This window comes from Podarcis bocagei (assembly GCF_964188305.1).
Source record: "Podarcis bocagei genome assembly, chromosome: 8".
Classification (NCBI taxonomy): domain Eukaryota; kingdom Metazoa; phylum Chordata; class Lepidosauria; order Squamata; family Lacertidae; genus Podarcis; species Podarcis bocagei.
In genome coordinates this window covers 13,582,017-13,607,760 of record NC_138133.1, presented here as the reverse complement: position 1 = coordinate 13,607,760, position 25,744 = coordinate 13,582,017, and the positions used below count along the sequence as shown (strand labels likewise).

At 43.8% G+C, this 25,744-nt stretch overlaps 1 protein-coding gene and 1 long non-coding RNA gene across 2 annotated transcripts in view; one reads left to right on the top strand and one right to left on the bottom strand.

The window, feature by feature from the left end:
• DNAH5 (dynein axonemal heavy chain 5) overlaps nt 1-25,744 on the top strand; it is a 189,285-nt gene that overhangs the window by 127,126 nt on the left and 36,415 nt on the right. Inside the window, exons 51-63 of the mRNA XM_081206728.1 lie at nt 386-584; nt 5,204-5,376; nt 6,584-6,714; nt 8,078-8,231; nt 10,082-10,349; nt 13,764-13,995; nt 15,643-15,757; nt 15,965-16,141; nt 16,317-16,520; nt 18,726-18,905; nt 21,244-21,381; nt 22,150-22,285; nt 25,359-25,675. Coding sequence (XP_081062854.1) covers nt 386-584; nt 5,204-5,376; nt 6,584-6,714; nt 8,078-8,231; nt 10,082-10,349; nt 13,764-13,995; nt 15,643-15,757; nt 15,965-16,141; nt 16,317-16,520; nt 18,726-18,905; nt 21,244-21,381; nt 22,150-22,285; nt 25,359-25,675 — 2,424 coding nt within the window. The remainder of the gene's footprint in view (nt 1-385; nt 585-5,203; nt 5,377-6,583; nt 6,715-8,077; nt 8,232-10,081; nt 10,350-13,763; nt 13,996-15,642; nt 15,758-15,964; nt 16,142-16,316; nt 16,521-18,725; nt 18,906-21,243; nt 21,382-22,149; nt 22,286-25,358; nt 25,676-25,744) is intronic.
• On the bottom strand, nt 6,644-25,576 carry LOC308594032. The gene is made up of 3 exons (XR_014011246.1): nt 25,495-25,576; nt 23,441-23,658; nt 6,644-6,719 (listed from the first exon to the last, which is right to left on the bottom strand). It is a non-coding gene; the product is annotated as an uncharacterized lncRNA (long non-coding RNA).

The window sequence follows — 25,744 nt, the reverse complement described above, 5'->3', positions numbered from 1 at the left end:
TTTTCTTCAGCACAGGTGCTAAGAAAAGTTTTTCTATGTAAGTCCATTCACCAAGGAACGGATCACTGTTGCGTTAAACCCTTGATGGCCAATTAGCAAATTAACATGGGTTGATCGTCAGGGGATGCCCTTAGGTGAACATTATGCACCTGCAAATCATGTCTTACTCAGTTGTTACCACTTTGTGATGTTTTTATTGTAATGATCTGCATGTTTTAGTAGACTGTATCCGTGTGTGTGTGTGTGTGTGTGTGTGTGTGAGAGAGAGAGAGAGAGAGAGAGATTGTTTTTTAAAGAGAGATCTGGATGCTGGAAAAAAATAAACCTAATCGGAAGCAAAAAGGAACATTCAGTTTTTCTTTTCTCCTTTTTTATCTCTGGACAGGTGCTCATAAAACTGTGGAAGCATGAATGTAAGCGTGTTATTGCTGACCGCTTCACAACTCCCGAGGATGTTACTTGGTTTGATTTGGCGCTGGCAAAACTTGTTGAAGGGGAACTTGGCAGTGATAAAAAGACCCTGGTGGATCCTGGCACGGATGCATACTTTGTGGATTTCTTAAGAGATGCCCCTGAAGCTACAGGTAAAAATCTAAACTGAAAACCATCTGTCTGACATAAGGAAAATGAAGGGGTCATAGACAGGGGATGTCTACAAGATGTCCAGTTTGGAAAGACATGGTATCTTGAGAGCAAACGGGGAAATAATAAAATCATAATATTTACAATGTATAACATTGCCTTGATAACTAGGCACTGTGTTGTGATTCTAAGGATGCTTTAGTTGTTTTCTCATTCTTGGCACTGCCAGCTCAGAGCACAAAAGTGAAGCACTGGGCTGCTGGAGTCAACTAATGTGTTGGTGCAAACAACACACTAGTCTGTCTTGTCACACTACAGAAAGTAGCTTTTGCTACTTAGGTGTAGGTACCAGAGTATAAAGAAGCATGCATAGGCTAGACCTCTATCCAATATAGATGTTAACAAGGATGGGGGAGAGATTTGGTTGTTTGAATTTTAATGACAATCTGCCAAATTCACATTTTCCCAGATAATACGAGACACAGCCATCTGTCAAATGTATACCTCTGAATGTTGCAATGGAGTTCTCCAATTCAACACAGGAATGAGTCCATCATCATAAGCATCAGGCAAAATTACATACAAAAATGTGCACATTAGGAGAAAGGATGGCTTCAAAACCAATGTGGAAACAACAACAACAACAAATGTGGAAATTATTATTTCCACATAGGTTGTGGTTGTTATATTTATGTGCCACTCATCTGACTATGTTGTCCCAGCCACAGTGCGCGGCTTCTAACAAAATATTTAAAACACAATAAAACATCAGCAATTAAAAACTTCCCTGAACACGGCTGCCTTCAGATGTCTTCTAAAAGTCAAATAGTTGCTTATCTATTTGACATCCGATGGGAGGGCGTTCCACAGGGAGGGCACCACTACTGAGAAGGCCCTCTGCCTGGTTCCTTGTAACCTCACTTCTCGCAATGAGGGAACTGCCGGAAGGCTCTCAGTGCTGGATCTCAGTGTCTGGGCTGAACGATGGGGGTGGAGACGCTCCTTCAGATATACTGGGCTGCGGCTGTTTAGGGCTTTAAAGGTCAGCAGCAACACTTTGAATGTGGCGAATTGAACTCAAGACTGGGGGGGGGGGGGCGGGGAATGAGAAACTGAAAGAATCTGAAACTGACACATTTCATCCACCCCTCATTGTTCTTCACAAAAATGTTTTCTATGGAAAAAGGATGTGATTTTCGTTCTTTTTCCTCAAAAGAAACATATTTTATTTCAAACTAGGTGTGGAGAAGGAAAAATCTGTAAAAGGTAAGCTGCAGGTGCCTGAGTCAGCTGGAATTTAGAAATTTGTCTAGAATTTCTTTTTTTTAAGGGCTTGAGTTTTGTATCCAGCTGTGCATGTTTAGTTTCATAGAAGTCGGTGCATCTTAAGCATGTCTAATATGTTCAGAGATGGTGGCCTTGAGTTATCACTATCAGTATTTGCTTTGAAACAACTGTAGCTTAAACAGGGAATAACTTAAGCACATAGCATGTTTGGGCTTACACAACCTTCATCTTGATGGCTGATATGGGCAGAGCTGTATTTAAGGATTGCTATCCTGTTCAGCAGATGTAAATACTTCAGCTTTGTAATTGAGCTTTCTCCACATAGGGAAAGGTAACAGCTTCAAAAATTTGCCTCAATGAATAATAACATTTAAGAAGAAGAAAAACTACGCAAACCCCTATAAACTGTGAAGTATTCATAGGATGGCATTTTTATAGGACCTTTCCTATGGTGGAGGAATAAAACCAGAAATTCTGTAATCTGCATAATTTCACACTACAGTGGAACCTTGTTTCTCAAACTTAATCCATTCCGGGAGTCCATTCGACTCCTGAATCCATTTGAAAACCAAGGTGGGGCTTCTGATTGGCTGCAGGAGCTGTGTTGGATGTTCAGCTTCAAAAAAACGTTCAAAAACACTTACTTCCTGGTTTTCAGCATTCGGGAGCCAAAACGTACAAGCGCCAAGGCGTTTGAGAACCAAGGTACGACTACCAACATTTTTAGAAGCTGTTTTAAATAATGGCATGAAATCCTTGATTCAGCTTTTGAGATGAATTTATTGTGTACAATTAGCAGCAGGTAGAGCCCTGCATTTGCATGTTTCAATAGCTACTAACTGTGGGATTTTACTTCCGTTGACTGTTAATGGGAAAATGCAGCACCTGCTTTCATATACATGAGTTTATGCTAAAAGTAGTGAGCTTTGGCATGCAAACAACGCACAGCATGTAGAGAAATGTTTCTTGCAGAGCGGTACTCTATGGAATTTGTATGTTATGCTTGGGGAGAGAGGCTTCCTTCTTCCTCCTTTTGCAGCATCCAGGTTGCTCAACGTTGCTTCAAGTGCTCAGTAGCTCCTTACATGAAGCAGCCAAAGTTGTTGGCACTGAAAGAATTAGGAGCAGATGAAGTGGGAAGGGAATTAGTCACTTCTTCCTTGGGGAAGTGAAGTGCAGGAACGTGGCTTGAATACCAGCAAAACAATAGCTCACTTTTAAATCTTCAAAAATGGTTCAGTCTCGTTTGTTTAAAATGTATTTTGCAGGAGTGGCAAAACTTCACACTTCACAAAAGCGATTTTTTATTTTTGTTTTAGATCAGACGTTGTTGCTCTCGCCTTAAAGACTCTACTGATTCTTCTCCACCTGCAGCAAGTTGCCCACAGCAATCTATTGCTGCCCTGGGCTGCTTTAATAATAAAAATCTTATTCCTAGCCCTCCCCTCACTGCTTCAGTAACCAAGGTAGCCTGTAGCTTATTCCTTCACTCGACCAACTTGTCTTTTATTTCCCAGCACCCATGTCTCAGAAATTCCAAAACTGTGTGCTGGGACGCACTATTATTCTGTAAAAGAACTGGGAGCACCTTCACACATATAGCCAATCTGAAACGGGATAGAATAATCTGGAATGGCAGTGTCTGAGCTAGCTAAAACAACACATGACCAGTTTGGGGGCATCAAGCCACAGAAACCATGTCTGTGACTTGCAATGAAAACCATGTTTGTATTACCAAATATTTGAGAAGACGTACTCTATCACATGCGAAAAGCCTCTCTGTAATTGTCTCTGCTGTCAGAAAACTACCCCATCCAGTATCTTTTTAGCTTTTTGACTTGCTTGTATATAAAATGCAATTATCTCTTGAAATGAACGAATAAAAAACTATCTGAAAGAGCACATTTTAAGCTTTATCCTGATACAAAACAAGCTGAATTTACATACAATTAAACATTTACTGTGACATTTTTCAAAAGAATTTTTTGTTTAAAAAGATAAAAACCAATGCTTAAGCGCTAATATTTTTCCTCGGGGGGATTTTAAATACCACATGTCTAAATTAAACTTTTACTGTACACTTTTCTGCATATTTTAGTGTATAAAGCTAATCCTAATTCCTGCCCCAAAGGGGGGAAAATACATCTATATGCATATTATTCTGTTGGATGGTTGCATAAATTAATAATAAATAACATCACAAGCATGATGCCCTGAGTTTATATCAATGTTTATAGAAGTAATTAGAATAACTAAATTATTTGAGCCAATTTTAGTGAGAAAAATGCATTTTACACAAATGTTTACCAGCAGCTATAAAAAGTTGAACTAAGCTATTCAAATATTGCAATTAATTACAAATACAAAGTTTATTATTATTATTATTCCTGAAATGACATAAAGCACATGTTCCTTTTGAGTTGAATAAATTGTTGCAAGCACAGAAATAAGTGCACATGTTTCTGCGATACAGTAAAGCATAACAGCCATGATTCAGACAAATTGAAGTACCGTATTTTTCGCTCTATAACACGCACCAGACCATAACACACACGTAGTTTTTGGAGGAGGAAAACAAGAAAAAAATATTCTAAACGAAATAGTGGATATATGATTTTTGTGGTTCATGCTGTGGCCACAGACATGTGATCTGACAGTTTGGAGTTTGGAGTAGCCCAATGCAAAAATCCTGAGGATCCATGTGGATCCATGCTTTGTAACCACGGAGGAGGGAAGGAAGGGGAATCATGGATCCTCTCCTCACGACTGCAGCAGATCCCCCCCCCACCCGCAGGCATTCGCTCCATAACACGCACAGACATTTCCCCTTACTTTCTAGGAGGAAAAAAGTGAGTGTTATAGTGCAAAAAAATAGGGTATTTTGCACCCCTATTGACTTCAATGAGAAAGTTAAGTATTTAACAGTGCAACTGTATACATGCCTTCTCAAAAGTAAGTCCCACTAAGTTCATTGTGGTTTACTCCCAGGTAAGTGGGTACAGAATTGTGGCCTACATCTCTCTTTAATTAAAGATCCTGAATTGGACATTTCATCCCAAATCAAATCTAGTTAATTTGCTTTATCAGTCACTTTAAATGTTCATTGAAACAGTCTTTACAATCACTACTGTTATTATTTCTATTACTGTTACTTTTGTTTCCACCACTATTCATAAACAGGTGGTTCTGTTTGGATTAGTAGTCTGTTTCTCAATTCCTCATGGGCAAGAGAAGACATTACAATTAGAACACCCAAGAGCAGAGCAGTACGTTTTAAAAAAATATCACCCTTTGTCCTTCATATGAACTTGTCACATATATTTTTTGATCACAGGAGAGGAGCCGGATGAAACAGAAGTTGACATGCCTAAAATCTATGAACCCATTGCCTCGTTTGAGCACCTGAAGGAACGTTTGAACATGTTCTTACAAATATACAACGAGAGTGTCCGTGGGACAGGAATGGACTTGGTGTTTTTTGAAGATGCGATGATTCATTTAGTGAAGGTACCAATGGCCATGACGATCCATTTCACTTCAGACATATTCTTAATCCTGAAAACGTTAAGCGAACTAGGCTAGTCTCGCATCTACAAACTCCGAAGTTGCTTCAAACAGAAAGTATAAAAGATTATAGACTCTTTTAGATTAAGCCCTTAAAGGGTAAAGGGACCCTTGACCATTAGGTCCAGTCGTGACCGACTTTGGGGTTGCGGCGTTCATCTCGCCTTATTGGCCGAGGGAGCCGACGTACATTTTCCAGGTCATGTGGCCAGCATGACTAAGCAGCTTCTGGCGCACAGAAACGCCGTTTACCTTCCCGCCGGAGCGGTACCTATTTATCTACTTGCACTTTGACATGCTTTTGAACTGCTAGGTTGGCAGGAGCAGGGACCGAGCAACGGGAGCTCACCCCCGTCACGGGGATTCGAACCGCCGACCTTCTGATCGGCAAGCCTTAGGCTCTGTGGTTTAACCCACAGCACCACCCGCGTCCCTTAGATTAAGCCCTTAGAGTTCCATATTTAAATGGTGTAGGTCATCCTCCATGGCTTCCAGATGTTTTCGACTTTTTTTACTACAGGTCCCATTTCCCCCTAGCCAGTGTGGCCAATGGTCAAGGTTGATGGAAGTTGTAGCCCAAAATATCTGGAGGACATCAGGTTGGGGGAAGTCTGAAGAGCCGGCAGTGAGAGGGTGGGTGGTAGAAACTTATTGGAAGCAGAGCTGTATGATATCTAAGCTAGTCTGCTGCCCTTAGGTATGGAAGGCACTGTCCCATTGCCAGTGTTCATTTGAAATTCAGCTGCTAGTCCATTCATGAAATGGAAGGGGAGCCGTCTTGTCCTTTGCCTCGGGCGGCAAAATGTATTGGACAGCTCTGGAGATTAGGTTTATGGGTCAAGGCAAGGCCTCTGGGATCTGCAATTGCAGGATAATAATAATAATAATAATAATAATAATAATAATAATAATAATAATAATAATAATAATAATAATAATAATTTATTTATACCCCGCCCATCTGGCTGGGTTTCCCCAGCCAATCTGGGCGGCTTCCAACAGAATATTAAAATACAATAATCTATTAAACATTAAAAGCTCCCCTAAACAGGGCCGCTTTCAGATGTCTTCTAAAACCATCGCAGGAGCCTGATTAGTACCTTGTGATTAGAACTATGTACCTCACCATCAATGTTGTGGTGTATTGCAGATCTCTCGAGTCATTCGCACTCCTCGTGGAAATGCTCTGCTTGTCGGAGTTGGAGGGTCTGGAAAGCAGAGCTTGACTAAGCTGGCATCATTCATAGCTGGCTACGATATGTTCCAGATCACACTAACAAGGTAGGCTGTCGAACAAAATCGTGGTTTGAACATTTAGAATAAAAGAGCATGCATTTGGCTCATACGGAACTTGTTCTCCCTGGCATAGGTCTTGATCAGATCTTCCTTTTTTAAAAAAAAAAAGAAAAAAGTTTGATGCGAAGAAAGATGCCATGCCTGTTCAGGATATCAACTAAAGTTTTAACTTGTAAAAATCAAAACAAGGATACACAACCAATTACTAGTAGGGAAGAAAACTCTTTGTGTGCTAGTTCTCATGTTTAAAACATCTTTCTGGAAGAACAAGAACTCTGAGAAGAATATAATAATAATAATAATAATAATAATAATAATAATAATAATAATAGTAATAATTTATACCCTGCCCATCTGGCTGGGTTTCCCCAGCCACTCTGGGTGGCTTCCAACAAAACACTAAAATACAATAACCTATTAAACATTAAAAGCTTCCCTAAACAGGGCTGCCTTCAGATGTCTTCTAAAAGTTTGGTAGTTATTTTTCTCTCTGACATCTGATGGGAGGGCGTTCCACAGGGCGGGTGCCACTACCGAGAAGGCCCTCTGCCTGGTTCCCTGTAACTTGGCTTCTCGCAGTGTGGGAACCGCCTGAAGGCCCTCAGCGCTGGACCTCAGTGTCCGGGCAGAACAATGGGGGTGGAGACGCTCCTTCAGGTATACTGGGCTGAGGCTGTTTAGGGCTTTAAAGGCCAGCACAACATTTTGACTTGTGGTTGGAAACGTACTGGGCTCATGTTCATCAATCTGAAAAATGACAGGTGCCCCAACCATTTTTCTCGGAAAGTCCTACCCCCCCATTTAGAGAGAGAGAGAGAGAGAGATATTTTATACCACTTTTTCTAACTTAAAGGTTTGTGATGTTTCTTAATGAATCTAAAGGTTTACCGAGGTATGCATGCATGAGGCCCGCTCGTATGACAAAGGTTTCCAGCGAAGCATATTCCTTCTTTCCCCCTCAACTGTCCGCAGCAGACAGCAAGATGACTAACCTAGTTTTTGACAGGTGATGATGTGGAACAGAAAATCCAGTTGACTCACAAGTCATGCACATTTAACTTGTGAAATCACAGCTTTACACACTTGGCCTGTTCTGCACACTTGGGATTCTGCACATTCTTACCAAGGAAGAGATTCAACTGAGCTGAATGGCACTTACCGTACTTCTGAGTGAAGAGGCATAGGATTGTATTGTGTAGCTCAAAAAACAACAGCCAATAAAAGAAGAATAAACTTGACAAAAAAAAAGCCATGTTTGCTGGGATGCTCCTCTCCTTGCATGGATTTTTCCATTGGCACAGCCAGGGAGCTTCACTTACCAATGCCCTTGTTTTTTCTCTTTCCAAAGGTCTTATAACACATCCAACCTAATGGAAGATTTGAAGCATCTGTATAGGACTGCTGGACAGCAAGGAAAAGGCATCAGCTTCATCTTTACAGATAATGAGATAAAAGACGAGGCTTTCTTGGAGTACATGAACAATGTCCTGTCTTCTGGAGAGGTACAATGTTGTTGTTGTTTAGTCGTTTAGTCGTGTCCGACTCTTCGTGACCCCATGAACCGGAGCATGCCAGGCACTCCTGTCTTCCACTGCCTCCCGCAGTTTACTCAAACTCATTCTGGTAGCTTCAAGAACACTATCCAACCATCTCGTCCTCTGTCGTCTCCTTCTCCTTGTGCCCTCCATCTTTCCCAACATCAGGGTCTTTTCCAGGGAGTCTTCTCTTCTCATGAGGTGGCCAAAGAATTGGAGCCTCAGCTTCAGGGTCTGTCCTTCCAGTGAGCACTCAGGGCTGATTTCCTTCAGAATGGATAGGTTTGATCTTCTTGCAGTCCATGGGACTCTCAAGAATCTCCTCCAGCACCATAATTCAAAAGCATCAATTCTTCGGCGATCAGCCTTCTTTATGGTCCAGCTCTTACTTCCATACATCACTACTGGGAAAACCATGGCTTTAAGTATACGGACCTTTGTCAGCATGGTGATGTCTCTGCTTTTTAAGATGCTGTCTAGGTTCGTCATTGCTTTTCTCCCAAGAAGCAGGTGTCTTCTAATTTCGTGGCTGCTGTCACCATCTGCAGCGACCATGGAGCCCAAGAAAGTAAAATCTCTCACTGCCTCCATTTCTTCCCCTTCTGTTTGCCAGGAGGTGATGGGACCAGTGGCCATGATCTTAGTTTTTTTGATGTTGAGCTTCAAACCATATTTTGCACTCTCCTCTTTCACCCTTATTAAAAGGTTCTTTAATTCCTCCTCACTTTCTGCCATCAAGGTTGTGTCATCTGCATATCTGAGGTTGTTGATATTTCTTCCGGCAATCTTAATTCCAGCTAGGGAGTACGATATTCTTGCCCAAATCCACACACCCCTGCTGCTTGTTCGTTCGTTGCTCCTTCCTTCTGCCCTTGGTGACCAAACAGCCAAGAGAGGGACTTGCAGAGGGAATGCTTCCGAATGATAGTGGGATTAGATGCTTTGCTTAAACTTAGGGCAAGATGCTTTAATGGCAGATTAACCCATTAAGAAGCATTCGTATGTACACATACGAGGAAATCATCTCCGCTGAGCACAATGGAACCTACTTCTGAGTAAAAGTGCAAAGCTTTAAAGCTTTAGGCAGTTAATTAGGGGGATGCAGTTTTAATCAGTGGGAGCAAATCCTAATTGGTGGGACACACACATTTGTTTGTTGATGATATTTTGGTTCTTAGAATCCTAGAACTGTAGAGTTGGAAAAGGACTCTGAGAATCATCTAGTCCAAGCCTCTGAAATGCAGGAATGTGCAGCTATCACGTATAGGGACCTGCAACCTTGACATTATCAGCACCATGATCTAACCAGCTGATCTGTTAGTGTGTTGAAATAACAGCAAGTGAAAAATAAAATTAAAGGTGGCATTCGAACCATTAGTACTCTGTCTCCAGTATCTCAAAAAGACACCTCTGTTGATTTTTTTTTGGCAATACAGTCATACCTGGGGTTAAATATACTTCAGGTTGAACGTTTTCAGGTTGCGTTCTGCGGCGACCTGGAAGTAACGGAATGGGTTACTTCTGGGTTTCGCCGCTCGCGCATGCGCAGACGGTCAAAATGACATCACGCGCATGCGCAGAAGCGGTGAATTGTGACCCGCGCACGCGCAGACATGCAGATGCGGGTTGCATTCTGCTCAGGATGCGAACGGGGCTCCGGAATGGATCCTGTTCGCATCCAGAGGTACTACTGTATATGAATTAATTGCTGATAAGTTAAAAATCAGATGCATAATGAGCTGAAAGTTCCATAATCTTCTAGTAGTTGGCTGTAATTGAAATACATCAGTATTAAAAATATATATTTTCACCCAAAGGTTTCCAACTTGTTTGCCCGTGATGAAATAGATGAAATCACTGGTGATCTCATACCTGTTATGAAGAAGGAGCACCCACGCCGGCCTCCGACCAATGAGAACTTGTATGATTATTTCATGACTCGTGTGCGTCAGAACCTGCACGTAGTTCTTTGCTTTTCGCCAGTGGGTGAAAAATTCCGGAACCGAGCTCTGAAGTTCCCTGCGCTGATTTCTGGTTGCACTATAGACTGGTTCAGCCGCTGGCCGAAAGATGCTCTGGTTGCAGGTGAGACTTAATGATTTGCTGATTTGCCGTAGATCAGTTGCAATGGATCAGAGGATGAGCAAACTCCCAATGTTGTAGTCCAACTCCCGTCAGCCCCAGAAAGCATGGCCCATGGTCAGGGATGATGGGGCCTATAGTCCAAAATGTCCAGAGGGCTGCAGGTTTGCCATCTCTGCAATAAATGATAGGTAATGACTTCAGCAGGACGCGGGTGGCGCTGTGGGTTAAACCACAGAGCCTAGGACATGCCGATCAGAAGGTTGGCGGTCCGAATCCCCACGATGGGGTGAGCTCCCGTTGCTCGGATTCTGCTCCTGCCAACCTAGCAGTTCAAAAGCACCTCAAAGTGCAAGTAGATAAATAGGTACTGCTCTGGCAGGAAGGTAAACGGCATTTCTGTGCGCTGCTCTGGTTCGCCAGAAGCGGCTTAGTCATGCTGGCCACATGACCTGGAAGCTGTACGCCGGCTCCCTTGGCCTGTAAAGCGAGATGAGCGCCGCAACCCCAAAGTCAGCCACGACTGGACCCAATGGTCAGGGGTCCCTTTACCTTTTACACAGAACCTATTTAGCAAAACAGTTTCACAAGATGATGATATGATGAGGCATATTTGGCGCAGCTTTTAAAATAGCCTTTAGTGACCCTTGAGATACTGTTCTAAAGTCAATAGGGAGTCACCTAAGGTTTGCATCTCTGTTACTGTTTGCCTTTCTTAGTGCGAGCACACTTCGAGATTAATTTAGGATGGTGAAAGTACACTTCATTTTGGGCGAGTCAGTAGATAAATAGGTACCACTCCAGCAGGAAGGTAAATGACGTTTCCGTGTGCTGCTCTGATTCGCCAGAAGCGGCTTAGTCATGTTGGCCACATGACGCGGAAGCTGTATGCCGGCTCCCTTGGCCTGTAAAGCGAGATGAGCGCCGCAACCCCAGAGTCAGCTATGACTGGACCTAATGGTCAGGGGTCCCTTTACCTTTACCTAATGACTTCAGCAGTAGAAGGACTGTGCCTGTAGCAAATTGAACTCACTTTGGATCTGGTTCTCCTCCTGGAAATGAGGTTGGAACCTCCATGGTGGCATAATTTTTGAAAAATCATGCCAAAATTTGATAGGATACCAAGGAACTTCTCTCACTGCATATAAAAAGTTGATTATGTCAGCATTTGTCCTCAAACCCATCTGAACAATATATTTAAAAGTTGATATTTTTACATAGCTCACTAGGTTCTGGAAATGTTTGGGATGATTCAATGTGTCCTTAAAACACCTTTTCTAAGAATCCTCTAAGTAATCCTGCATAAACTGCTGCCTTTAATATTTTATTTAAGTATCCCAGTAGGTTTCTTGGCACAATTCAAAGTGTGATTTAAAGCCCTAAATCAGGGGTAGGCAACCTAAGGCCTGGGGGCCGGATGCAGCCCAATTGCCTTCTCAGTCCGGCCTGCAGACAGTCTGGGAATCAGCGTGTTTTTACATGAGGAGAATGTGTCCTTTTATTTAAAATGCATCTCTGGGTTAATTGTGGGGCATAGGAATTCGTTCATTTCCTCCCAAAAAATATAGTCCGGCCCACCACATGGTCTGAGGGACAGTGGACTGGCCCACGGCTGAAAACAGTTGCTGACCCCTGCCCTAAATGGCCTCAGCCCAGTATACCTGAAGGAGTGTCTCCACCCCCATCATTCAGCCCAGACACTGAGGTCCAGCACCGAGGGCCTTCTGGCAGTTCCCTCACTGCGAGAAGCCAAGTTACAGGGAACCAGGCAGAGGGCCTTCTCAGTAGTGGCGCCCGCCCTGTGGAGCTCCCTCCCATCAGACGTCAAGGAAATAATGACTTTTAGTCAGATGACTTTTAGAAGACACCTGAAGTCAGCCCTGTTTAAGGAAGCTTTTAATATTTGATGAATTATAGTATTTTAATATTTTGCTGGAAGCTGCCCTTAGTGGCTGGGGAAACCCAGCCAGATGGGTGGGGTATGTATGTATGTATGTATGTATGTAGAGGGCAGTCTGCATATTAGTGAATGAGAGAGCATTTATAAAACCTATTGCACATTTTAGTTTCTTTCTTAAAAGAAGTGCCTTGATGTGAGAAATGCAAATGCCAGAAATAATGAATCCCACTTACCTGTTCTCTCAGCACAGGGATTCCTAATCCCATCAAGACAAGAATACCAGCATAACTACCCAATAATTACAAAAAGAGGATTACCCAGCAGTGAAAAGAGATAAGCGCTAAGATGATTTCACTTCTGGGAGGATAACCAGAGAGGCCTGTGACATGCACATTTTAAAAAGCCAGAAATAAGAACTTATAAACAACAAGCAAGCATTGCCCAAACAAGTGCAGCAATTAAAAATTGTGATTTCTGTGGGCACACTGTTCAGTTATTTGGAGTGGCATGGCTGTCATTGGGTTAAAATTATTGATGTTGCAAAATTGCACGTATATCGTATCCGTGAATTACTGCTGGTGGGAAATCAGAAACGCATTGTAGTGCCTGAGCAAAAGTATGCCTTGTGAGGAAACAGAGGCTTGCATGTTGGGCCCAGCTCTCATGAGGCCGGGAATGACAGTTGACAAGGAAAGGAGAGATCCAAGAGAGTAGGGATGCAAGGGATCAATCTAGGATAACTTTCAGGATTAACCAGGTTGGAGGAAGAGGAGGAGTTGGCTTGGTTATCCATGTCTTCTTCACAGTTCATTTCTGGAGCGAGCTCAATGGTGGCTGAAGTGAAATTAAGGGGGAAGCCCCTGAGGTAATTTCTCTGTAGCATTAAACCTATAAATCAGGGGTAAGAGAGCCAGTGTGGTATAGTGGTTAAGAGCAGTGGATTTATAATCTGGTGAACTGGGTTCACGTCCCCGCTCCTCCACATGCAGCTGCTGGGTGACCTTGGGCTAGTCATACTTCTCTGAAGTCTCTCAGTCTCACTCACCTCACAGAGTGTTTGTTGTGGGGGAGAAAGGGAAAGGAGATTGTTAGCTGCTTTGAGACTCCTTAGGGTAGTGATAAAGCGGGATATCAAATCCAAACTCCTCCTCCTCTTCTTTTTCTTCTTCTTCATCATCATCCTCTTCATCTACACTTGGTCCTTTGAACTTTCTCCAGGCCACTCCCCACTGTTTCCTCACTCTGAGTGTTTTTTGGGTGCCTGGAATGTTTTCTTGAACTCTGATAATGCTTCTTGCTTATCAAGATGTGGGATTCAGAGGGGAATGAGAGGGCCTTTACAAGCTGGCCTACAGTCCAAAGGTAACGTTAACCTTTGTTGCTCCACTCACTTTTGCCCTTGTGGGCATCTGACCCTAAATGTCTGCCCGGAAGTGAATGTGGCTCAAAAACGTTCCACATCTATGAGGTTTCTTCTGTATATAAACGAAGGAAACTCTTTTCCTTTCCCCTTCCAGTGTCTGAACATTTCTTGTCCTCCTACGAAGTTGACTGCACCGACGAGATCAAAAGTGAGATGGTGCAGTGCATGGGCTCCTTCCAGGATGGAGTTGCCGAGAAGTGTGTTGACTACTTCCAGAGATACCGCCGGTCTACACACGTGACCCCCAAATCTTATCTGTCTTTTATTCAGGGGTATAAAGCGATATACAAGGAGAAGCATGCTGAAGTGCAAACGTTGGCCAACAGGTGAAGAGTTTGCTTCGATATTTCCCCCTTCATTTATTCTTCTCTAAATATTTTTACACGTTAGCCAGTATTCTCAGTATGACTTCTCGTTGGACTACTCTGAATTCTCACATTCGGGGCCAAACCAGAGAGTCAGGTGAAATGTACCTAAGAGTGTACATGGTTTGACTGACTGTGCATTGATCTAGGTGTCTTCGAGATGAAATATTGCAAATGTCAATAATAGTTTATTACGTTCGGCCACAGTTGCTATATGTTGCAGTGTTAATGTGTGTTATCGGCGATGGGGCTGAATTGGTGAGTAATGCCGTACATTGCATGTCAAGGTCCCCAAGCCACCCCTCAAATAACTCAAAACTCACACATAATTTTTGTTTAAGGTTTTGGCATAATTTTGGCCACAACTTTATTAAAATACATAGCTCTGAGTGGTTGCTTAGGCATTGGTTAAGACTATCCGTCATCCCTGCCTGGGGACAGAACTGACATCCGAACTCCGTCGAATGCCAGTACAGTGGTGCCCCGCAAGACGAATGCCTCGCAAGACGGAAAACCCGCTAGACGAAAGGGTTTTCTGTTTTGGAGGTGCTTCGCAAAATGAATTTCCTATGGGCTTGCTTCGCAAGACGACAATGTCTTGCGAGTTCCTGCTGGTTTCCCCCCCTTCCCCCCCTTTTTCTAAGCCGCTAAGCCGCTAATCAGTCAATGGTCTTGCTTCGCAAGACGAAGAAACCGCTAGACGAAGAGAATCACAGAACGGATTCTTTTCGTCTTGCGAGGCACCACTGTAAGGGAAAACAATATTGGAGAGCAAAGGAGCTGAGTCATAGGCCCTCAGCGCTCACCCGTATGCTTCCCGGGCCTTGCCGGCCCTACCCTCTCTCCAGGGATTTGGACGAAATCGTGGCAAGCCCCTGGATTCCTTTAACGGAATTCCTTTCTGCAGCAACCTTGGAGGGGCAGGCACAGCCAATCCTTACCCCTCCTCCAACCAATTGATAACCAATGCCTAACCGCCAACCTTACAAGTTGTGACGATTTGCTACGCAGTAGGCAAAAACCAAATGGCCCAGCCAATCGGCCAGATGGACAAAATTCCTACCAGGCCCCTGCCCCAACGGCAGACGACCCCATGACAGGCATAGCAAGGTCAAGCAAAATCTCCAAACTGAGGGCGGGTGGGCGGGTGATCCGGCTCAGGCAGCGAAAGAGAAAGCACCAAACTGCGTTCTGAGAATTTAAACCATTCGGTCCCTCCCACCAAATTTGCAACAAGTAAATTCCCCCAGCAACACAGCCAACCAATTAAATGCCAGGGTGATATTTTATCACCCTACCTAGCAACAGAGGGGTGTCTCAGCGGACCCCACCGCAACCCGTGCTCTCATTTAAGGAGAACACGCTTTGTCAAAGAAAGGTGGTTTGTGTCTCTGCCTTCCACCCCTTGGTGAGCTGCTAACAGATGCATTAGTTGAAAAATATATATATCATAAATACTTTGTTTTCAAGAACTGTGAAATTTGATTGAGACTTCTGATCAGTTCACCTAAGCCAGGTTTGAAAGGTCCTGGTACTTGCGCCTTTTGGGGACTTCGATCCTGCTGGAATTTTTGTGTTTGTTTTTATTTGATGTACGTTAAAATACAGGATGAATACTGGACTGGAGAAGCTGAAAGAGGCCTCGGAATCAGTAGCTGCTCTGAGTAAAGAGCTAGAAGCCAAAGAGAAAGAGCTGCAGGTTGCCAATGAAAAAGCCGATATGGTAAGGCCAGCTTTGATTTTCATGCTTTAGTGGAAAGAAAGGCCCCTACAAAGAGGAGTCATGGGGATCTTGTTGCTTGTTTATTGAAAAATGGGGGGGGGGACCCTTAAAGAAAATTGAATAATTTGCCCAGGAAACATTTCTATTGTAATAGCAAAGATCTCTTACGTTTGCTTTCTTTCTGTTGGCGTTTGGTTTCCTCAATAGGTGTTAAAAGAAGTCACTGTAAAAGCGCAGGCTGCTGAAAAGGTGAAGGGGGAAGTACAGAAAGTGAAAGACAAAGCCCAGGCTATTGTCGACAGCATTTCGGCAGACAAGGGTATCGCTGAGGAAAAATTAGAGGCCGCCAAGCCTGCCTTAGAAGAGGCTGAGGCTGCTTTGCAGGTTAGTGCAGGACAAGTGGAAAGTGTTAGCTATTTGTGATAAAATGGATGCCTTACACAAGACTTGAAGATAAATCTTCACTTGTCAGGAAAAGATCTGACGGTGAGGATTCAATGATAGATGGTTCAGATGTCAAACTGCACCTCCTAATTCTGTGCTGTTTTCAATACCCCAGACTATCAAGCCTGCAGACATTGCCACTGTCCGCACTTTGGGTCGACCACCTCATCTTATCATGCGCATCATGGATTGTGTGTTGCTGCTGTTCCAGAGGAGGGTAAACGCTGTCAAAATTGACCAGGAGAAAAACTGCACCTTTCCCTCCTGGCAGGAGTCTTTGAAGCTGATGACAGCAGGGAACTTCTTACAGAACCTGCAGGTGTGTCAAAAGCCTTGATGCGATCAGAAACAGAGACAGTGCGTGTGGGCCTGATGCATCAGAACAAAACATATTCAGTGAATTTTTGAAGCCCAAACACTGTATATCTTCTTTTTCTTCTTTGGTGATCACTTGTAGCCGAGTAAGATTGTCTTCCATAAACACGGTTTTAACAATGAGTCTGTAAGTGGCTGTGGAGGCCAATTCTGGATCCACACGTCCTTCCACAGTGGGGACATAGGCTTACGGGTTAGAGTTGATCATGGTGAGGGTTTGCCAAGTGTGCCTTCCTCCTAGCACATTTCTCCCTTGCGTCCTGAGTTCGAGTATCTTCAAAGCCCAAGGCTGTTCTCCAACTGGAGCGCTCACAGGTCAGTGTTTCCCAGTTGTCAGTGTTTATACTACATTTTTTTAGATTTGCCTTGAGACAACCGGAAGACAAATCTAGCCTCCCAAAGAATTTGCAACCTGTCCCCCAGCAGAGTACCTTCTCCCAAACCTATTTAAAGCATTTTTACCTACTTCTCAGGTCTAAAAAAGAGCCACACATCTGTAAATCACCTGATGTTGCATGATGTTGGAGCATGCTGTCAGCTGATTGGTGCTTTACATTGAGCCTGGCTATGTTCATTGGTAGATGCTGTTCGAAAACAAACTGAACCGACAAATGGGCACCTACAAATGGACAATTTCAAAGGGGCTCATTGTTACCGCCAATCAGCTGATTTATGCTGTCAGCTAGCTCTGCTTGCCAAGGAACTATCAGAAGACACTTTCAGCTCTTGATTGTTTCCAACCATAGAGATCCCTCGGCACTGAGGTGTATGTGTGTCAGCGACATGGAATTTTATGCATATATGTGCCCACTTTAGCATGCCACTATCTCATGTGAAAGGACTGTTGCATTCCCAGTAAATGCCCGGAGGATTTTTGCCCCCAATTAATTCCTCCAGAAGTACTGTTAAAAACTAGGGGCCTGATTAAGATTCATGAAAACAAACAATCCCCAGTTCCAGGACTGGCCACAGTTTTTTAAATTGGAATTCCCCTGAAGACCGTATATGTGGAAAATTAAATAGCCCAGGTTTTATTAACGCAGACAGCAATGTTACTGAAATAGTAGCTTGCGTTGACATAAAACAAGATGTAAAATTCAGATTGCAAAGGTGTAAAATTCAAGAACTTAAGATGCAATGCAGAACAGGAGTAATTGTATTGCAAGTGCAATAAAAGGAAACAGCCTTAGGATGATTCAGGAGGCCAATTAGACACTTGGCCGAAATGGAAAGCTGTGTTTACAAGAACAGCATGGACTTGCTAGGGAAGAAAGGAGATACGAAGGCATCACCCAGGGTAATTCAATGGAGGTTTGGCAAGAGAAAAACAGGACCTAGGACTGATTTAGAAGTAGCAACAGTCTTGTGTGTAGGTATTCATAGGATTATTCAAATCACCGTCTACATCACACTAAAAGAAGTGATGAACTTAGTGATTGCTAAATTAGGATTTCTCCTCCCAGCAATTACAAAAGCATGACCTTAAGGAGGATATGTTATTGACGGTACGTAGAATTTAAATAAAAAGTACACAGGGGGAGGGACGCAGGTGGCACTGTGGGTTAAACCACAGAGCCTAGGACTTGCCAATCAGAAGGTCGGTGGTTCGAATCCCCGTGACGGGGTGAGCTCCCGTTGCTCAGTCCCTGCTCCTGCCAACCTAGCAGTTCGAAAGCACGTCAAAGTGCTGGTAGATAAATAGGTACCGCTCCGGCGGGAAGGTAAACGGCGTTTCCGTGTGCTGCTCTGGTTCGCCAGAAGCGGCTTAGTCATGCTGGCCACATGACCACATGATGCTGGCTCCCTCGGCCAATAAAGCGAGATGAGCGCCGCAACCCCAAAGTCGGCCACGACTGGACCCAATGGTCAGGGGTCCCTTTACCTTTTACACAGAGCCTATTTAGCAAAACAGTTTCACAAGATGATGATATGATGAATGAGGCATATTTGGTGCAGCTTTTAAAATAGCCTTTAGTGACCCTTGAGATACTGTTCTAAAGTCAATAGGGAGTCACCTAAGGTTTGCATCTCTTTTACTGTTTGCCTTTCTTAGTGCGAGCACGCTTCGAGATTAATTTAGGATGGTGAAAGTACACTTCATTTTGGGTGAGTCAGTGGAGCTAAACTATCTTTTCCGTGATATCTCTAGCAATTTCCAAAAGATACAATAAACGAAGAAGTAGTGGAGCTCTTGAGCCCTTACTTTGAAATGTCAGACTACAATATTGAGACAGCTAGGAGGGTTTGTGGAAACGTGGCTGGCATTTGCTCATGGACCAAAGCGATGGCTGCTTTCTTTGCAATCAACAAGGAAGTTCTGCCTTTAAAGGTAAGCACAAATAAACAGGGCAAAGCTGAAACTGGAGTGAAACCAAATCACCTGATGCATATGGTCTTGGGACATGAAGTGCAAGAAGCTGATTATTTGTCCTGATCTTCTGAGAGTCTTTCTTTCTTTCTTTCTTTCTTTCTTTCTTTCTTTCTTTCTTTCTTTCTTTCTTTCTTTCTTTCTTTCTTTCTTTCCCTCCCTCCCTCCCTCCCTCCCTCCCTCCCTCCCTCCCTCCCTTCCTTCCTTCCTTCCTTCCTTCCTTCCTTTTAGGCTAGATGTACACGAGTCCTAGGGTTGCAGAATGAACTGTGCCACTCCCCCCCCCAATTTATATACCGTATTTTTCGCTCTATAGGGCGCACTTTCCCCCCTCCAAAAATTAAGGGGAAATGTGTGTGCATCTTAAAGAGCGAATGCAGGCTGAATGGCTAAGCCCAAAGCCAGAACAGGGAGACAAAGCTGTCTCGCTGTTCTATCTTGGGGTTAGCTGCAGAGGCTACAAAGGCTGTCCCCGAAGCCAGAACAGGGAGATGGAGTGCTCCGTCTTGCTATTCTAGCTTGGGGATGGCTGCGCAAAGCCTCCGCAGGGCAGCGGGGTGCCATCACCCTGCTGCCCTGTGGGGGCTACAAGCGCTGTTCCTGAAGCCTGAAGCCTGAAGCCTTTGGAGTGCAGTGGGAACTCGTGCTGCGTTCCAAAGGCTTTGGGTCAGCAAAAGGAACCCAAAGCCTTTGGAGTGCAGCGCGAGGTCCCGCTGCGCTCCAAAGGCTTCAGGGATCTTTGAGGCTGGCGGTAGGGGAAAGCAGCGCTTCCCCCCACCGCCAGCCCCACAAGCTTGGGGGGCAGCGGCAAGGCTGCGCGCAGCCTTTGCGCTGTTCCCCGACCTGCTCTTTGGGGCTGGCGGTGGGGAAAAGCAGCGCTTCCCCCCGCCAGCCCCAAAGAGCAGGTTGAAAGGAACCCGAAGGCTCCGGAGCCCAGTGGGAACTCCCGCCATGTTCCAGAGGCTTTGGGTTGCCTTCACTGAAGCCTGGAGAGCGAGAGGGGTCAGTGCGCAGCGACCCCTCTCACTCTCCAGGCTTCCAAGGTAGCCGCCTGAAGCCTCCAGAGCACAGCGGTAACTCCCGCTGCGCTCCGGAGGCTTTAGGTGAATGCACCTTGTTTTAGAGGGGGAGAACAAGAAAAAAAAATCCCCCTCTCTTCTCCCCCTTCTATGGTCCTATAGAGCGAAAAATACGGTACCTCTTAATCACAGTCGTCTATACAGAGGAAACCTGATGCAAGGAGGTTAAAACAAGTTTAAAGCATAAAATCAGAATTCACTTTAAAAGCCTGCTGGAATAACAAAAAGTCATCAGTAAGCACCGGACGTTCAAGGGGCGGGCGGGGAGAGGGGCTGTCTGACCTCAACTGGAAGGGAGTTCAGCAGGATTGGGCCCACAGTAATGAGCACACACAGCTCCTTGTGGATATGAGCTGTGCATCTGCACCATAGTGGTATGACCACCAAACAGTGACTCTCCTCAAGACCTCAGTGATTAATTAGAGATATAAAGGACTGGGCAGTTCCTGACGTATCCAGGACCAAATTATTATGTTTCTACAAATTACTAATACTATGCTGAACATGGGCTGGTAATGCAAGTTTCTGAGCACTAGAGTATTTTCTACCAGTTGGAGCCTCTGGATGAGGCTCAAGGGTGCTCTTGGTCTTTGGGAAGGATTGCACATTTTTAAATGTTCCTCTACATATATACTTTTTAAAGCAAACCCTCTTTGCAAAAAGTAGTAACTAGCACAACAGAGAGAATGTTTGGATCAGGCATCCCCAAACTCGGCCCTCCAGCTGTTTTGGGACTACAATTCCCACCATCCCTAACCACTGGTCCTGTTAGCTAGGCATAATGGGAGTTGTAGTCCCAAAACAGCTGGGGGGCTGAGTTTGAGGAAGCCTGGTTTGGAGGGAGCCTTCCTGATGTGCTGCATTTTGATTCGTAAGGAGTTGTTTGTTGCATTTATTCCAAAGGGGAGAATGAAAAATCTGCCTCCTGCAGTCCGTTAAATGTGTAGGTCTGCTTACAGTCTCTTTTCAAAACAGCGTGGCCTTTCAGTATCATTAATACTGTAATCTGTAATACTGCATCAAATTTATTACCACTCCATTAAACATTCATTTATCAATGGCTACACTTACCACATGCAGTCAGTTTTATGCTTTTTTAAAAAAGAGCTTTGCCTGTTTTTCATTCATATATATACGGTATATATATATATATATGGTAAGGGATACAATCCTGCTTAGCAATTTATGACAGTTGTTCTCTGTGAACGGGTGTATTCTAGGCTAACCTGGCAGTACAAGAGAACCGTCTGGCCACCGCCATGTTGGATCTCCAAAAAGCTCAAGCCGAGTTGGACGCCAAACAAACTGAGCTAGATATTGTGCAGGCTGAGTATGAGAAGGCAATGAGAGAGAAACAGGTACGTCACTCTGCCCGGGAGGCGTTTCACAGAGACAAGCATTTATTTTTATTATATTTTTCAAGTTTATACATTTCACTAATTTTATACGTTTCGCTAATTTTACAGTCATTTTGACATTTCAGAACTTGACTTCCTTCCCCCTCTTTCTGCGGTTCCAGGCATACCATCTTGTTTTCATAGATTTTATCTGAGGCACTCCTGAGAGCATATTTGCCTGAAGAGTGCAAAAAAAAATGCGCTAAATAAATAAATCTGGGCACACAGGCCTATCCTTGTGTGCAGTCCGGATTCAAAGTACTGTGGCTAGAAACTCTGAAATTTATTTTTTTGCTAGAACTCCAATGGCAATTAAATTCTGCATCCCAAGTATCTGTAGGAAGTAAATCCTGATGCAAAGAGAGCCAGTGTGGTGTAATGGTTAGACTGTTGGACTATGACCTGGGGAGAGCAGGATTCAAATCCCCCCTCAGCTGTGAAGCTCGATGGGCCATTCGCCATCTCTTAGCCTAACCTGCTTCACAGGGTTGTTGTGAGAATGAAATGGGGAGGGAGGAAACCCTGTACCCCACCTTGAGACCTTGAGATCCATGGAAGATCAAGGTGATATATAAATGTAATAAATAAATGTGTGTGAACTATAGGCTGCTTATATAAATGGGAAGTGAATCATCTACAAAACACCATGCGCCATAAAACTGTTGCAGATGGAAATTGGGTCAAGCTGTTTTCTCTACTTAGGCATGCTAATATATTTGCTTTGGGCAGACATTGCTCGAGGATGCAGAACGTTGCAGGCACAAAATGCAGACGGCCTCTAGTCTTATTAGCGGGCTAGCCGGAGAGAAGGAGAGATGGACTGATCAAAGTAAAGAATTTGCTGCACAAACGAAGAGGCTCGTGGGTAAGGCAAATGCACTGCCATTTCTTTTCTTCTTTTCGAAATATTTTTTATTCATTATGGAGAGCCAGTGTGGTGTAGTGGTTAAGAGCGGTAGTCTCATAATCTGGTGAACCGGGTTCACGTCCCCGCTCCTCCACATGCAGTTGCTGGGTGACCTTGGGCCAGTCACACTTCTCTGAAGTCTCTCAGCCCCACTCACCTCACAGAGTGTTTGTTGTGGGGGAGGAAGGGAAAGGAGAATGTTAGCCGCTTTGAGACTCCTTAGGGTAGTGATAAAGCAGGATATCAAATCCAAAACTCTTCATTTTTGCCATTAACAAATATCACCACAAATAAATCATAATCATATACACATAAATGTAAAAAGGTAAAGGACCCCTGGACGGTTAAGTCCTGTCAAAGGCGACTATCGGGTGTGGTGCTCATCTTGCTTTCAGGTTGAGGGAACCAGCGTTTGTCCACAGACAGCTTTCCGAGTCATGTGGCCAGCATGACTAAACCACTTCTGGCACAACAGGACACCGTAATGGAAACCAGAGTGCATGGAAATGCTGCTTACCTTCCCACAGCAGCGGTACCTATTTATCTACTTGCATTGCCATGCTTTTGAACTGCTAGGTTGGCAGGAGCTGTGACAGAGCAATGGAAACTTGCCCCGCCATGGGGATTCGAACAGCCGACCTTCTGATTGGCAAGAGGCTCAGTGGTTTAGACCACAGCACCACCTGCATCCCTATATGCACATACACACACATATATGTCCCTATATACACAAAGGAATCTCTGAATTCCTGGGCTTCCCTCCACCCTTCCATGGTTTCCATCGTTATTCTTTTCCAACTGCATCTTATAATGTTCTCCAAATTTCCTTAATACTTAATTCTCACCATAGTTCTAGCTGTATTGCAAGTGTTTTTTTAGGATCCTGCCACTGTTTTTAATTGTTTGTTTGTTGTTGTTTAGTCGTTTAGTCGTGTCCAACTCTTTGTGACCCCATGGACCAACGCACACCAGGCACTCCTGTCTTCCACTGCCTCCTGCAGTTTGGTCAAACTCATGCTGGTAGCTTCATGAACACTATCCAACCATCTCGTCCTCTGTCGTCCCCTTCTCCTTCTCCTTTAATTGTTTACAGTGTTCTTTTAAGTAACTTACGAATTTTCCCCATTCTTCATTAAATTTGTTCTCTTCTTGATGTCTGATCTTCCCAGTCCTTTTCGCCATGTTGGCATAGCCCATCTTCTTTAGCAGCCAATCTTCTCTTGCAGGTACTTTATCTTTCTTCCATCTTTGGGCAAGGAGCATCCATGCAACTGTCGCAGAGTGCATAAACAGTCCCTTCTGCTCCTTTGGTATTTCTGGACCTAGAATTCCTAATAAAAAAGGCTTTTGATTTTTGTACAAAAGTAGTTTTAAACATTCCCCCCACCCTAACTCATTATAAATAATTTCCCAGTATGCTTTTGTCATCTTGCACGTCCACCACATGCGGTGAATGCACTGACATTTCAGCCCTCTGTAAAATTGTCAGTCGCAATGGCTATGTTTCATCAACTGCGGACTGCAAGAACTTGTGTTATTGTCTAGCTGGGGACATTTTCAATGCCTTGGTTAAAAGCAATTGAGAGCTTTGTGATAACCTTGAATAGATGAGAGCTCTGGTTGCCTAAAGCTACCTTTATGTTCAAGTTTGCTTGAGCCTATGAAAGATCACATCACAATACATTTCGTAGCCCTCTTAAGTGTCACAGGACTCAGTAATAAAAGCAACAAACAGGCTAATGCAGCCAGTTTTCTGAATACACTGTTTTATTTTAATTTTTGAAGGCATACTTCTTTTGGATAAGCTGTGACTGGCAGCAATGGGAGAGCAACAGTTCATCAGTGTTGACCAACTCCCATAGGCGGCAGTTAGGGATGGAAAGACCTGCCAATTTTGGTTCTCCATTTCTCACTTTTCCAATATTAAATTCAGTTCTTCCAAATATTTCCAAATATTAAATTCAGATTTTCACAGCAATTTGCTGGGGGTGGGTGGGGGCTCATGAAAATTCATCAGCATTTTGGTGTGAATTTCTCCTAATAAGCACATTTTTGTGCCCCGTTTGGATGAATGTTCCCATTACTGGACTCTGCTTCCTTGGAGGTTTTTAAGTAGAGGCTGGATGGCCATCTGTCATGCAGGCTTCAGTTCAGATTCTTGTCTTGCAGGGGGTTGGACTAGGTCCTTTCCAACTCTACAATGATTCTGTGATTTTTGCGAGCAGATTTTCCTAATATAATGCATTTTTATATGTTATTTTCACCTATGTATTTAATTTTTATACACACTTTCCCCATTCATATGTATTTTTGTCACCATTGTTTGGTTGGGAAATTGCATTGCAAAATTCAGATATGTGTGAATTTTGAAAGATGCCTGTATTTCGGTTCTCATACTGCTTCAAAAAGTGCAACTTTGAGAGACTGCAATCAGTGGCGTAGCATGGGGGGTGCAGGGGGGGGGGCGGCCGCACCGGGCACAACATCTGGGGGTTAGGGTTAGGGGGCGCAAATCCATGGGTTGGGGGCGCAAATTACTTGCCTTGCCCCGGGTGCTGACAACCCATGCTACGCCACTGACTGCAATGAGCGCACACCGACCTCCCACACTAGTATTTCAGAGGGTCCTTCAACCTTTCAGAACAGCTTTCCAGGGGGATCTGCAAAAACTAGCTCCCCTCTTTTTTCCGCTCATGAAAATTCTGGATCCAACATTCTAAGACATTAGGTCTTGTTTCTGTATTCCGAGAGCATGTTTGCAATGAGAATATAACATCTGTACTGGCCATAATGCTTATTCTCATTACAAATGCCTCTTATGTGCTTTCTGTTCTGCATGAACAGTGATCAGATATTCACATAAATTGAGTGAGAGAGGCCCATTAAATCTTAGTTTTTTTTGCTTCTCGCTTCTTAGAGATATTTGTGTTTGTATTCACTGCAAGCACATGCAATTTGCTCAACAGTGCTTTGATATTGCTCCTTCAGCATTTATCAAATGTGATCTCTTTCTCTGTGTATATTAATTTAGGGGATGTGCTGCTTGCTACAGCCTTTCTGTCCTATTCCGGTCCTTTTAACCAAGAGTTCCGAAATCTGTTGTTAACCGGTTGGCAAAAAGAAATGAAAACCAGAAAAATCCCATTTGGAAACAATCTGAATCTCACAGAGATGTTGATAGATGCCCCCACGGTCAGCGAATGGAACCTTCAAGGGTTGCCAAATGACGACCTGTCTATACAAAACGGCATCATAGTCACAAAAGCAGCTCGTTATCCTTTGCTGATTGACCCGCAGACTCAAGGCAAGATCTGGATTAAAAACAAGGAAACCAGGAATGAACTTCAGGTAAACCAGATTCCATTTTGCTTATATTCCTGCTCATTTGTAAAGGCATTCTAGTCAGCAGTGATGAAA